The sequence below is a fragment of the Cervus canadensis genome, chromosome 4 (genome assembly GCF_019320065.1).
Source record: "Cervus canadensis isolate Bull #8, Minnesota chromosome 4, ASM1932006v1, whole genome shotgun sequence".
Classification (NCBI taxonomy): domain Eukaryota; kingdom Metazoa; phylum Chordata; class Mammalia; order Artiodactyla; family Cervidae; genus Cervus; species Cervus canadensis.
The window spans coordinates 94,545,159-94,559,985 of NC_057389.1; the positions used below are offsets into that span (position 1 = coordinate 94,545,159).

The 14,827-nt window shown below is 59.0% G+C and overlaps 1 protein-coding gene across 10 annotated transcripts in view; it reads left to right on the plus strand.

The window, feature by feature from the left end:
- Positions 1 to 14,827, plus strand: part of NFIX (nuclear factor I X) — a 97,377-nt gene that overhangs the window by 77,945 nt on the left and 4,605 nt on the right. For 7 of the 10 annotated variants that reach the window (XM_043466852.1, XM_043466851.1, XM_043466847.1 and 4 more), the window contains exons 7-10: positions 1,134 to 1,256; positions 3,400 to 3,575; positions 8,557 to 8,704; positions 10,783 to 10,874. In XM_043466852.1, coding sequence (XP_043322787.1) covers positions 1,134 to 1,256; positions 3,400 to 3,575; positions 8,557 to 8,704; positions 10,783 to 10,874 — 539 coding nt within the window. The remainder of the gene's footprint in view (positions 1 to 1,133; positions 1,257 to 3,399; positions 3,576 to 8,556; positions 8,705 to 10,782; positions 10,875 to 14,827) is intronic. The other 3 variants (XM_043466857.1, XM_043466848.1, XM_043466854.1) reach the window with 3 other exon arrangements.

Here is a 14,827-nt window from a genome sequence, read left to right on the forward strand (position 1 = left end):
CCCCCCCCCCCCGCCCCGCATCGTGCCAGCTATCAGGTGGCACACAGCTGCCACCAGATAACACCTCTGCTGGCGGCTGGGAGTGCGCCCTTCCCCCGCCTCTTCCCTCTGTGGTTAAGACAGCTCTTATTTCTCTCTTCTGTAGCACCCCCCTCCCGCGCCCAGTACACACACCCCACCCAAACTGATTCGATTCGTGTTCCAAAGATGGCAGCTCTGGAGACCTGCCCCGACTGCACCTTATCCTCCCAGGACAGGAGACTGGCTCCCCTGGGGGCCCTGGCCTGGGCGCCCTGCTTTGTGGTCTTGGTTGGCCTCGTCAGGCTGTTAGAGGCGAGCTCAAATGGAGCATTCTCTGTGTCCCTGTCTCTTGCCAAGTGCCTCCTCCACCTCTGGTCCTGGGAGCAGAGCAAACCCAGGAATGACCCACCCTGACCGTCGGACCTCTGGGTGCCTGACCAAGCGCAGCCTTTCCTGGCTCCCTCGCCCCCAGCTCCCACCCTGGCCCTCCAGCCTCCTCCCTGTTCCCTTGTCAGATTTTGTCTCTCCATCGTGGTCCGAAGGGCCCATGGCTGTGCTTTCCCTTCCCGTAAGGAGCCCTGGCTTCTTCCTGGCAGAACGGGACCTGTAGCCCAGGACCCCATGGAGTAGACCCCAGCCTGCCCCTCCGCAGGGGCCTCCTCACTCTTTCTCTTTTCCTTTGACTGAGACCTTAATTTCCCCAGTGGAAGCACAGAGTCTCAGCCACTGGGCCTCCAGGGAAGTTCCTGGCCCCTCAGTGTGAAGCTGCTCCCCGGGCTCCTCCTGCACACCTTCCCTGCCCTCTGGTCCCGCCTCTGCACTCTGACTCTGTGCACCTTGGAGCTCATAATCTGCTTGTTAGGGGGCAAGATGGCCCGCCTGCTCACGCCCTGCCCGGCGCACCACAGGGCCTGATCTCCCTCACCTGCCAGCAGCGGACGGTCTGCACTCAGGGCCTGAGAATCAGGCAGCGGAGGCTGGGGAGCCCTGAAGGGAAGAGGGCAGCCAGGAGGGGGCTGAGGAGAGAAGGAGTGAGCTGCTGGCTTCCCGCCTCCCCCGCTCCCTTCCTGGCCCAGCTAAACCTGCCCCGTGTTGCTGATTCCTCCCCTCAGGCCCGGCTTCTCTAAAGAAGTCAGGAAAGCTGGACTTCTGCAGTGCCCTCTCCTCTCAGGGCAGCTCCCCGCGCATGGCTTTCACTCACCACCCGCTGCCTGTGCTTGCTGGAGTCAGACCAGGTGAGAAACGGAGGGCCCGGAGGGGGGCAGCGGGGGTGGCGGAGGAGCCCTGCCTGAGGGCTAGCTGGCCAGGGAAGCCCGAGTGACAGCCCCACTCTCCGAACTGGCCGTGGTGTGGCAGTGGGCGGGCGTGGGGACGGGCCCCCCTCCACAGCAGCGGCACCTCCTCCAGACCCAGGCCGGCCCCTGGGCCTTCTCACCGTGCCCCCCACACGCTCCCACTTGCCTCTCACACCCCGTGTGCTGGGGTGCACGCCTGCTGTGCGCTGTGTGTGCACGTGAGGATGTGTGTTTGCTTATGTTCATGCGAGGGTGCTGTGTGCATGCGTTCGATGCACGTGTGCTTGTGTGTTTGCGCGGCCGTGTGCACACGTGTGTGCTGTGTGTGCACGTGACGTGTGCACACATGTGTGTTTTGTGTGGCGCAGGTCTGTCCTGAGGCCTTGGGCCCACTCCTCCCAGCTCTCCTTGCCTCCCGCCAGCTGTGGATGGGAGAGCACAGGCTTCTCCTTCTGCCCTCCTTCCAGTTTCTCTCTCTCAGCGCCCCAAAGTGCCCAGGGTCTGTTTTCCCTGGCACCGGCCCACGTTACTCTGAGGGACCCTCAGAGGGGCCCAGGCTCCCTGCTCGAGGCCTCCCCGCTCTTTTCCAGAAGCGAAGGGCTAGGCCAGGGGGAAAGGAAAGGAGCCGGCAGACTGCCTGCCGGGGGCCGGGGCGTGGGGCGGACTCTCTGCTCCAGTCTGGCAGAGAGAGAGCTTGAGGGGAGGGTGCCGCCAGGTTCTGGAGGGGATGGAACCAGGTGGGAAACTGCGGGCACCTCTTCCCTCTCGAGAGAGGCCTGGACTGTTTCTGAACACTGCCCTGTGTCTGCCCGCCACCCCCACCCCGGGCCCTTGCGTAGGACACGGAGCACTCGGAGGGTCACCCTCCTGGCTTCCTCCTCAGGGCCTCCTGGCCGGGAGCCAGCAGCGGGGCAGGGCGTGGTGGCTGCGAGGTGGGGGTGGGGAGCCCAGGCCCTCCGCACAAGCAGGGGAGGGCGGCAGGCCCCGCTCCACTCAGCTTTTATGAACTCCAGAGAGAAGCCAAGTTTCTTTAGGCCCCTAATGAAACCGAGAGCAAGAGCGAGCTGATTGGAAACAGGCAGGATAGGGAGGACTTGGCTGGGGAAGAAGTGGGGCCTGCTCCAGGGGGGAGCTGGGCGTCCGAGGAAGTGTGTATGAGCCGTGGGGCCCGAGCACAGAAGAATGTGACCTGGGGGCCAGGTGTACATCCAGCCTCATGCGGGACGTGCGTGTGCTCCGTGGAGGCCCCTCTAGCGCTGGCACAGGGCCGGGTGTTCGTCCAGAGCCCCACCGAATGGTCTGCCTGCTCCCCAAGGCTCCCTTCCAGGCCCTGCACCAGGGAGGGGTGTGTGAGGCACTGACCTTGGCGCAGAACGTCAGGGAGCACCTGAAATCTCAGTCACCAAAATTTATAAATAATATTAAATGCAATGTTCTAAAAATTAAAACAAAAAATACACGATGAGCGAATATCAGTATTTTAAATAAAAGGACTGATCTTTTAATTGCATGACCCTGTCTCACCTCACAGGGCTTCCCAGGTGCCGCTAGCGGTAAAGAACCCACCTGTCAATGCAGGACGTAAGAGATGTGGGTTCAATCCCTGGGTTGGGAAGATCCTGCGGAGGAGGACTTGGCAACCCACTCCAGCATTCTTGCCTGGAGAATCCCATGGACAGAGGAGCCTGGTGGGCTACAGTCCATGGGGTTGCAAAGAGTCAGACACAACTGAGCGACTGAGCACGCACACACGTCTCACCTTACCCTAACTCTAGCCCTGATTCCAGTCAAACTTTATTTATAAAGAGAAGCAGCTGGTCTCTGGGCCATCCCAATTCAACTTTTTAAAATATTGCATTCAAATGCTATTTACCTTGACTTTACTGAGTGTTTTTGGCGCCATCTCACACACCCTCACACTAGCAGTCGGCGCCTCACTCTCCCACCCCGGCCCCTGCCCTGCTCCTGCCCTGTTCTCTGGACGCAAAGGGCTCTGACCAGCAGGGCTCCTCGGCTTCAGCGTCCCTTGCCACGGCCTTCTCTGCCCTGACGACGCCCTTTCCTTCCTGCCGCGTGCACGCAGGGAGCCCCCGGGCCACGGCGTCAGCGCTGCACTTCCCCTCCACGTCCATCATCCAGCAGTCGAGCCCGTACTTCACGCACCCGACCATCCGCTACCACCACCACCACGGGCAGGACTCGCTGAAGGAGTTTGTGCAGTTTGTGTGCTCGGATGGCTCGGGCCAGGCCACCGGACAGGTGAGTCCAGAGGGCCCCGCGAGCCCCCCTGCAGCTCATCTCTGCGTCTGTCTGTCTGTCTCAGGGCTCACAGGGAGAGGGCCCCAAAGCCGGGAGCCCACCTGGGGCTGGAGCAGCCATGAGCTGGGACTGCCGAACACCTCAGTCTTCTGGGTCCGGGGGCAGGGATCCACGTGTCCACCCGGGGCCTCTTCATTCTGGTCCAGAGAGGACGGGGCAGTGGCTGGGCCCACCTTGCTTGGGCTCTTTACCCAGCTCTGGTCTTTTCCCATAGCAGGAGTGGACCAATGATCTGTCCAATCTGGGCCCAGACCCCTTAGCTCCTGACACCCCTCTTAAACCTCAGGGCTGCAAGGATTCCCTTGCAGCTGACACTGGGGCCTGTCTGTTCTCTGTGGTGTGGGAATGTCTGTGCACTCTGGGTGCTAAGCAGCGTGCCTGGCCCCTGCCCACTTGATGCCAGCAACACCGCCCTCTGTCAGCTCTGCTGATCGTGACCGTCTCCAGATTCAGGGTGCTCGGGGGCACCTTCCTCATCCCCAGTGAGAAGCCCTTGGGAGAGGGCAGGCTCCCTTCCACAGTCTGTGTCATGAGACTCCTGTTGGCGGGACTCTTAACAAGGGGCTCTCAGGTCAGTCATGGTTCTGGAATAAAGTATTTCTGCTCCTCAGCCTGGGAGAGAGAGGGCTCCCCATGGAGCTCTGTCCCCACTGTCCTTCTCCATCAGCAAGCCCTAGAGCAGAGACACAAATCCAGTGAGCAGAGAACTACCTCCGACAGCAGTGAGCCCCTCGTGACCCTTCAGTGGGACAGTGGTCCTTGTGTAGTTCCTGGGAGACCATTCCAGGCTGTGGCATGGTGATCTCTAGACCTCTGGGAATGTTCTGGAACTCCAGCAGCATACTGTGCTGTAAGAAGGCCCAGCTGCTTGCCTCCCAGTTGGTCCAGCTTGGAACTGCACCGTGAGAGGTCAGGTGTGGCGGACACTCAAAGTGCCCTGGCAGGGAAAGGCATCCAGAAGCCGCCCTGAGAGGGGGCGGCGGCCCTCAGCTGCTCAGCCTGGTGCTGCCGCAGCGCACTTGCGTAGTGCTGGCGTCTCGATGGGGGCAGGGCTGTGGCTTGGCCCTTGTGTTCTTGCTGTCCAGGGCAGAGGCCAGTCTTCTTCCCTCCCTCCTGCTCTTCTCCCCTTTTCCGCTTTTCTCATCTTTTCCCCTCTGCCCTGCGAGGGTTTCTTTTGCTGGCTCTGCAGCTCCTTGGCACGTGCAGAGTTTTGCCCACCTCTCTGGACAAGCTCTGTCCACTTGTAGGGGCACTGAGGGAAAAGTGGACACGATTCGCAGCAGCACCCGTGCTTCCTTCAGAGATGCCAGCGGAGTCTACGGGAGCTGCCGGCCTGTATCCCAGCCCCAGGGGTCCTGGGTTCTGGAATCTGGATCCGAGGGGCTAGGAACCTTGCTTCTCAGCTATGGGGCCAGCTGGGGTTTCAATTGAAATGTGACTCACCTGGGGAACTGATGTGGCCCAGAGAACCGAAGCTAACCCACAGGACCCTTAAGAGTGTGGGTCAGCCCATCCCTGGACTCCTGACAGCCAGGTCCTGAGCCTTCCCCTTGACTTGATCACTCAAGATCAAGGGCTCAGAAGTCCATGGCCATCCAGGGTTATGACTCCGCGCTTTCATTGCCAAGGGCCTGGATTCAGTCCTGGTCAAGGAACTAAGACCCTGCAAGTCATGTGGCATGGCAAACAAAGAAAAGATCAAGGTCTCCTTGGCCTCGAAAGTTCTCTTCTCAAGGCAGGTGCTGGCTCTGAGTAGACAGTTGACAAAAAGCTATTTATTGACAGGGGAGCAGACAGCCCCTCTGGTTAAAGAGAAAGTCTAGTTTGGCTGAGAGCAGTCTCTATAGGTTTCCTCTTGTGGCCTATTGTGCCCGAGAGTTGGGTGTGGGGTGGAATTCTGCAGCGAGCCTGCTCTTTGGGGCCCAGTTCCTGAGAGGAGACTAGAGATGGTCTCCCCATGGTGTGGAGGAGGAGCCAGAGGCCCTGGGCTCTGCCACTGACATGGTGGCAGAGGGTGGGGGTACCGGACTGTGCTCGCACCACGGCCATCCCAGAGTAGGAGCTCTTGGTCTTAGCGTGTGTGAGAGTGACTTGGAGGTGAAAGGTGGCTGGGTCTCGTCTAAGTCAGCAGCTCTGGTGTGGGGTGTAGAATCTGCATTTCTCCGCAAGTTCCCAGGTGACGCTGCTGCTTCTGGTCAGAGGACCCACTTGGAGAACCACTGATGTAGAGACTAGAGAAGTAAGTTATAACCTCCTGAGAACCAGAAGTTAGGAACCATCTTTGCAGAAAATTACATGCATACAAAATTTTACAGTGTGCACAATGGTTCCCAGGTACCTCTTAGACCCCAGTGTAAGCTCCTGACTGAGAAAATCAGGTCAGTAAAGACCAAGGTTAAATGGAGATCCACTTAGAGCAAGGGTCCCCAACCTCTGGGCTATGAACCGGTACCTCCTGTCAGATCAGCAGTGGCATCAGATTAGAAATAAAGTACACAATAAATGTAATGTGCTTGAATCATCCTGAAACCATCCCCTCCACCCCCCAGTTTGTGGACAAGTTGTCTTCCACGAAGCCAGTCCCTGGTGCCAAAAAGGTTGGGAACTGCTGATTAGAAGACACGCAAAGGGCAGAAAGAGGATGCCCAGTTAGCTGTATTTCTGGCATAGAGAACAGACCAAATGAGCACGATAGAGAAGATCCGGGGACTGATGGGAGGCCATGGCTCTGGGAGGCAGGAAGCCTGGTTCCAGCTCAGCCTTGCTCTCCAGTTGCAGAGTGGCCAGGCCCACATCTTCATCTGTCAGATGAAAGGGAGGTGCTATCCCAGCTTCTAGTTTACTTCTAAGCTCTTAACTCGAGAGGTCTTAAGGTACCACAAAGTCCCAAGATCTTGAGATTTTTAAACCTTCAACTCATACCCCAACCAGAGCAGAGACAGCCTAGTCTGGTTGGGACTTGCTTCTAGGATCTGAATGTTGTAAATCAGCAGCTTTCCATGTCTGGTCCTATCAGGCTAGGATTTGTTTTATCAGATGAGATTAGTGATTCAGAGCCTCCTGGGGGGAGACAGGCTCTTGAGGAAGCAGAGGCCACCCTGTGGGAGCAGAGGCTGCCCAGAAAGCTCCCGTGTCCCAGCTGCCCCTGGAGCCCAAGCTCAGGACAGCCTGGAGAGGAGTGAGGCTGTGATCCTTTGGGATTGTTCTACTTCCTGCCCTGATGGAAGAGCAAGATAGGAGCCAGATAGGCTGTGGAAATGAGTGAAGGCAGTTGCCACTACTGTGTCAGCATCACCCTGCAGAGCTGGCGGCATGCTGTTGCTTGGAACCAACAGCCTGACTGGGGAGACAACGTTTTACATCAGATGTCATGGTAGCTATGGAAGGTTTGGGGGCACTGGGGTGTCTGAACTCCTTTGGATTTGGGAAGAGGGTTGATAAGTCTATGGGTCCATGGAATCAGACAAACATGGCCATGAACTTGTAGGGACACTTAAGTGGCCATTGCAGCTGGGTGATTTTGACTAGAACGCTTAACCATGAGGAGCCTTAGTTTCCTCTGTTGTGAACAGGGGAGAGTGGAGCTTCCCTTCTCCTAAGGGTTCGACACCATTAGCCTGTGGACCACTGGGCCTTTGTCCTGGGGGTGGCCCTGTGTGTTATAGGGTGGGTGTCAAGCCGCATCCTCAGCCTCCACACCCTCAAGCTGTGTCAACCAGAATGTCTCCAGACGCTGTCGGTACCCCTGGGGGGCAGGCAGAAACAAGAGGAACTGCCTTAGAGGTGGTGGGAGGACTGGACACAGCCTGAGCGAAGTGCCTGGTTCCGTGCCAGGTGCTGAGCTGAAGAGCACGCTGTCCGCAGAGGGGAGGCCCCTTGGAGTCTCGGTTTCATAGTCCAGGTGAAACCAGCCAGGATCGAAGGATGACCGAGCTGGTGACAGAGCAGGGGTGGACTCTGCAGGGTTTGCTAACAGGAGGAAGAGCCTGTGAACCTCCCATGGTCTTAAACCTGGGGGAGCTGGGAGGACAGAGGTTTGAGCCACAGGAGAGAGGCCCATTTAGGAGGAAGAGTTCTGGCCTGGCCCCCGTGAGCCCAGGCTGCAGGTGGTCATAGAGGGCACTGCCTGGAGCAGCAGGAGATGCAAGGTCCAGGGAAGCTGTGTCTGCCGGAAGCCAGGGCCCTCTGCCCCTCTCTGTGGGGCCGGCATGCCTTGAATCCCAAAGGCTGATGAACACAAGGCCACACGTGGGGCCGGGAGGAGGCAACTCAAGTTTAAGGCACAAGAGGGAGTAATGGACAATTTGTGACTCTGGTAGCTGGTCCCGGCTTCTGGGGGAACTGGGGCTGCCAGCAATGGGTTTTCTTCTTGGGCTGCTCTGTAGCAGATAGGCTAGCATCCACTGTCCTCAGGCACATGCCCTGGCTTGCCCCCGAGGCCATGGCACGGGGCGCACACTGGTGGGCCTGTGCTCCTTGGTTGGGTCAGCTGATCCTACCCCAGGAGCCCACCCAGGGGAGGCACGTGTGTGTTTGGGGGGAGCACAGGGAGTAAGCTGGTGCATCTTTGCTGCCATAGGAGAAAGTCTTCAGAGCGTGACAGTTCAGAGCACAGCTGCTTGTATAGTTAAATGGCACGTTTTGGTACCTAAAACCTGTTCCCTAAGAAATAACAAACGACCCGTCGGACATCCCCCTTCCTCCCTCCCACCACTTCAAAAGAGGACTACGGAAAAAAAAAAAAAGAGAAACACCTGAGAGACCAAATAGAGGCCTCACGCCCTCACCACCCCGGCGCCCTGGAGGAGAGGACCCCACCCCGCGTCCTCCGCTGGGAGCGCTGCCGGGCGTGCCCGCGCAGGGGAGCGTGTGTCTGTGTGTGATGTGCCTTCATGCGCCACTCTATTTATGTTGTTCGCAGCCCAACGGTAGCGGCCAGGGCAAAGTCCCGGGGTCATTTTTGCTACCACCGCCGCCTCCAGTGGCCAGACCAGTGCCCCTTCCTATGCCTGATTCCAAATCCACCAGCACTGCCCCAGACGGCGCCGCCTTGACTCCTCCGTCACCTTGTAAGTGGACGATGAAACCGAAACCACACGCCCAGCGTCCCCGGCCCGTCCAAGCAGCCTCCGCTGCAAAGAGGAGAGCCCCTCTCTCACTGCCAAAGGCCCCCCACCCAGAGTGCCTCCCACCCCGACAAGGACAGAGCTGAGCCCCCCGACTTTGGCCTCCGGGGCCTTAGTGGCACCAGCCAGCACCCCACGAGCCCCCCTGCCCGCCCGCTGCTCCCAGCTGGGGCCCCTGGCCCAGGCCCCTCCGGGGGGCGGGAGAGGGAGCACAGTGGGGGCATCCAGGCCAGGGGTGCTGGCCAGGGTGGGCGGGGGGAGGGGAGGCACAGCCATGCCATCTTCATGCCTAACTGCTGTTTTTTTCATTTTTTTGTTTTTTCGTTTTTCGATTTTTTCGTTGTTTCGTTGTGCCCCGCCCCCCCACACCAAGAAAATTAAATGTGACCACAAGGCGACGCCACCACCATCCCCTTTTTGCCTTGCCCCCCTCACCTCCATTCTGGGCCCCCAGGCCTCTAAAGTTGCAGCAGGCCAGCCCCTGATCCCCTCCCCTCCAGCCTTCAGTCTCACATTTGGTTTCTCGTTGTTCCTCTTTTTTTTTTAACCCTCCCTCCCATCCCTCCCCTTTCCCTCAATTTCTCCCCAGGTTGGATCTTCTAAGGACAAGGAAGGGCTCTGGACCTTGGCTTACTTCATCTCTTTGTCTCTCTCTCTCTCTCTTTTTTTTTTAAAACCGATGACAAATTTTGTCAAAGGGAAGAGAAAAATCTGAGTTGAGAGGCCCCAGCTAGACCCGACGACGCATGAAGGACAGGAGAGGCGGAGGGTGGGCGGTGTGCCGTCTGGGGGACTGTGGGCGGGGGTGGGCAGCACTCTGGGGGCTGGCAGGCTGTGGGTCAGGACTCGGGGACAGCGGCGGAAGGGCGGCCCATCTCACCACTCTTCTCGGCCTCGCGCTCTCTGCCTCACCTTCTTTTTCCATGGTTTGAGTTCTTTTCCCCTCTTCATCCTCTTCATGTCATCTTCTCATCTGCATTTGCCACAAGACACAAAGTCATGGCCATGGTCATTGGAGGTGGGTGGGGTGGGAGGGGGGCCCGGCTGCAGGGTGGCTGGGGGCCGCTTATGGACAGAATCTGGTGAGCACGGGGTCCCTGGGGTGTATCTGGTGCTGGGAGGGATGGGAGGGGGACTCCCAGTTAGCCTGTGACACACCTCAGCCTTTCTGGGGGCTTCCTTCCTCCCAGGGTACAGGGCCAGCTCCTTCCCGTAGGGCTCCAGCCAGACAACCCAGAAGAGCTCCAGAATCTTTGGCCCATTTGCCCCCTCAGGCCTCAGAACAACTGCCCCTGCTGCCCACGCCCTGGGGCTTTGCCAGGCCCTCTGGCCTCCTCCTTCTCTGCACGTGGGCCCATCTTGGTCCCTGGGAACCGCAGGACCATAGGAGCTGGCTCATCCATCAGAGGAGGAGAATGCCTGCCAGGCCTGAGCCCTGCCACCCCTGCACCTGAGCCAGCAGCCAGCTCCCAGACCCTCTCTGACCTGTCCCACCCAGCTTAGCCCTCTACTGGGACCCTTCAAGTTTCCCAAGCCACGGGGCCAGTCCTTGGGCCCAGGGTGGTAAGCGGTGCAGCACCCAACCAGGCGCCCCTGTTAGAGGGGTATCCCGGCCGAGATGGCCTTCTCCCAGCAGGATGGGGCCGTCTCCAGAGCTCCCAGCCTCCTGGGCTCCCTTTTCTCCAAAACCAAGAGGCCCAGCAGGAAAGCAAGGGATCTTACTTCAGGTGCTCTGGGAGGAGGGGACAGAATTGGGTCTACAGGGCCTCAGCTAGAGCCTCCAGGGCCACAAAAGAGCTTCCCTGGCTGCGGTGGATGGAGTGCCGGGGCTAGGGGACTGCGAGCTCCTGGTCAGTGAGAGGATGAGGGGTCCCCTCCGGCCTGGCCTTCCCGCCACCAGCCTCAGCCCAGGCAGCATGGTCTAACCTAGTCTCTCCCTCTCTCAGCAGCCCTAAGGGGCAGTGCCCGGGTGGGCCCCCAGTCCTCACGGGGTCTCTCCCTCTCTCCCCTGCTCCCCACAGCATTCGCAGCGACAGGCGCCTCCTCTGCCAACCGGTTTGTCAGCATCGGACCCCGGGACGGCAACTTTCTGAACATCCCACAGCAGTCTCAGGTAAGAGGCCCTGCCCACCACGTGGACACAGGCAGGGGTGGGGGTCTTCCGGCGTTCTGGAGGAGGCCAGGGTCCTGGGGCAGTCGGGAGAAGAGGCCGGGGCAGGGCTGGAGGGCTCAGGCTTTTGCACGCCCAGCTGAGCCTGCCTCCCCAGGCAGCCCCCAGGCCCCCTGGCTAATCAGCTAATTGGATAATTAGCTCTGACAGCCCTGGCCCTGGGGAAGGCAGCCAAGGACCCAAGGCTAGAGGCGCTCTGGGCCAGGCCTGGTGGAAGCGAAGGTGGAAGTGGGAGGCTGCATCAGGAGGACAAGGTCTGCCTGGTTGCTTTCCTTCTGCTCTGGGGCATGTCCTTGCCCCAGGCCCTCCCCTCTCCTTGGATTTGGGTGGGCCACGTGCCCAGAGACTCTGGCACTGGGGATGAGGCACGGCCCAACGCTGCCCCGGAGGTACCTCCCCCACATCCTGTGAATCCTGTCAGAGGGGTGGCCAGGCTGTTGGAGCCCCTAGTCCTGCTGCCATCTGCCCGCAGTTCTCACAAGGAAATGTACCCCCCAGCCCCGCTGCTGGAGGCCTCTGGACCAGGCTTTGCCCAGTTGTCTTTGCACCCTGGTGCACGCAGGCCTCCTACCCTATTCCTGTCCCTAGGAGGCTGGCGCCCGCCTATAGAACCCAGGGCACTCAGGGCACAGGGAGGATCAGCCCCAGGAGCAGAGCCCAGGCAGCTTGTACAGTGTGGGGCTTCTGGGGAGTGGAGGGAGAACAGGCAAAGATCTTTTTCTTTTGCACATTCGACAAAAACACCGCCCTGTGAGCCCAGGGCCTCGGAGGCTTCCTTAGCCCCCCGGGCCACCTTTTTCAGCTCCCGCTCTCTCTTTGCTCTGAGGCCCAGGTCCAAAGAAAGTTGGTGGATGGAAGTTTTGTGTGTGTGGTTTAAGGTTTTGTTTTTTTCCCTTTTCCTTTCCCTCCCTAAAAAAAAAAGCCAAAAACTTTGTCAGACTTCAAACTTCAGAGCTCCCTAGTGGCAAGGAGGGGAGGGGAGGAGAACTTCAGCCCCCTTCAGCTTCCCACCCCCTTTCCCCAGAGTCACGTCTGACCCGTCTGGTTTCCAGGAGCAACCAGACATGATGTAACACCCAGATGAACTTGAACTTGGGGGTGTTGAGAAGAAAAACAATGGCTTCGAGCAGGGGCTGGAGCCAGCCCCCTCCGCTCTGTGCCAGGGAGGCTGCGAGAGCCCTGCTGGTAGAGGGCAGGAGGGGGTGCCAGAGGAAGGGACAGCAGGCGGGCCTCCCCTCCTGGCTCGGGGCTGGCACCAGGCGGCAGGGCTCCAGCGTGCCCGCCTGCCCACCCTCCCTCCTCCTGCTGTCCGCCCTGCAGCTCTGACTGTATAGTATATTCGTGCTTGCTCACTCTCGGGGACCACTGCCACGAGCCCTCCCTCCCCGTTCACCCCATTTCCGCCTCCACATGCTCTCCCTGCTTCACTTTCTCTGCTCACTTTGGTTGGATAGTGGGGCCAACTCAGAATCTGAGGCATGTTTGGGAAACATTTTTTCTTCCCCTGGTTCCTACAAGGAGCCTTGGGGCCCAGGGCCCTGAGCAGGCAGGTGTGTCTGGGAAGGGGGGTTGGGGGGCCAGAGGAGTCGGACAAGCTGATCAGGGAGCCCTCAGGCCTGGGGGCAGGCAGGCTGCTGCAGCGGGTGCAGGGGGTACAGTGGGGGGTGGTTTCCACAGTAACCAGTGACTTTAGCCGATCTCTGGAGCACCAGATGGAGAGAGAACAATAGAATGAGGGAAGAAAAGAGAATTTTAGCAATTTTGTCATTCCCTGGGCAGCGCTTTTTACTTAGTTTTAATCAATTTTGGACCTGGCTCAGGAAACAGGGAGGGGTGAGCAGAAAAAGCCACTCCGGGCTTGGCAGCAGACCTCCCGTTCCTGGGACCACAGGGCGGCACCAGGGAGTCCCACTGGAGTCGTTTTTGTCCCTAACTCTAGGCCTGGAACCGGACCTGGAGTCTTCTACCCCTGAGCACTGATGGTTGTCCCCCCCCACCGCCGCCATGCAGCTCAGGAGACCCCCACAGGGGCCAGCCCGAGGCCTTGGTCTGGCCTGCCATGGGCAGAGGGGCCAAACAGGCCCTCCCTGCCCCGGTGTCCCAGCCTCTTCCCTCTCAGGAAGGGGGAGAGGTGGGCTTATAGCCAGCGAGGTGGTGTAAGGGTGCCAGTGTAGTCCTCCCTTGGCGTCCCAGGGAACACTTAACACCTGAGCCTGCAGAGACCAGGGGCTCACCCAGGAAGCTCCCCTCTTCCTCGGGCCAGAAGCCTGCTGCTACAGCCTCCCTCCCCCAGCTGCTCCGGGAAGGCCTCAGTCCTGGCTTCCGCCCACACCTTACCAGGCCCCTCTGTGCCTCCCTCTGGCCTGAAATCAGTTGATGGGGTTGGATTCTGGGTAGGGGCTCCAGGGGCTCCCCCACAGGAAGGCAGGGCTCCCCTGTGCGTGCTGTCCACGCATGGCAGGAAGGGTGGTGTCTTCACCTGCCCCATAAATGGTAGCAGTGCCCCCAGTCACCATGGCAACCACAAACCCCCACGTTGCCAAGTGCTCCCCATCTGCACTGTCTAGTGTGATGGCCACTGGCCACATATGGCTGTTTAAATAACTAGAGAAAAATTTAGACCCTCAGGCACACCAGACGCATTTCAAGTGCTCCGAAGCCATGTGTTGCTTGTGCCTACTGCATTGGACAACACAACTAGAGAATGTTTCCATCGTCCCAGAAAGTTCTAGATGATCTCCGAGGCCCACCCTTTCTTCTTTTTTCCAGTTTTACTGAGATATAATTGACAGATAGTCTTGTATAAGTTTAAGGTGTACAACATAACAATTTGACTCACATACATCAGGAAATGACTACCAGAACATGTCTAGTAAACATCCATTCGCTCATAGGATCAAGGCCCTTTCTAACTCTAAAAACTCGAAGTCTCCATCTCACAGTGGACGATGGCCTGCAGTTCCAAACCAAAGCCTGACCAGGAGGCCATAATCTGTGTGACTGAAACACGTCTTTTAAATAATGGAAAATTTCACATGAAATCGTCTGGACTTTCAGCTTCTTTTGAAAATTTGGCTGACCTAGCCACCCTAGGCCCTCACCCCAGTGAGGCAGCCTTGGCTGCAGCCTTGGCAGAGTGCGGGTGTCCTGGCCACCATAGACCCTGCCTCCCTGGGAACGCGCCACACATAGCAGTGAGGAGCATGGACTCGAAGCTGCCCCCTGCATTGAGTACCTGCCCGGCCGTGTGGGCTGTGTGGCCTTGAGCAGGGCAGCCACCTTCCCTTCCACGGGCTTCTGTGCAGGGCTGGAGTGGGGATGGAATGCATCTGCTCCTGTGCATGCTCTGCAGTTAGCTGTGCTTGGCCTCTGCTGGCCTGAGTCTGTGACGCAGCGCCTGGGAGGGACCCCAGGGTGCATTTTCAAGGACTCCTTCAATTTTGCCCCAAGGGTACCATCAGGCACTGTAGACCATAGAGGAGCCCCCCCCCTCCCCCCCGCCCCATCCCTCTGGCTCTGAGGTGGGGCCAGAGCCTTTTGTGCAAGGCACTGCTAGGCAGCCCAGTCCCAAGGGCCCACCCTGGCTGCATTTATGGAAAGGCGGCGCCCCCTGCTGGCATTCTGAGGGAAGCTGCTGCCCACTGGAGGAGCCTCAGGTTGTTCCCCAGGGCGCGGTGCCCACTGGGCAACTGACCCCTTCCCCTGGGCCTAGTACTGTGAGGGACAAAAGTCATGTGGTACCCAGCCCTCCCCAGCCTTTCAGCCTGTGGGACCTTAGCTGAGGTATACAGATGGGAATTTCTGCTTTTAATCCAAAGAGACAGAAAGAAAACTCAGCAAGAAGCTGGGTTTCCCCCACCCCACTCCCCAAACTCCTCTGGGGACAAAAGCTGCAG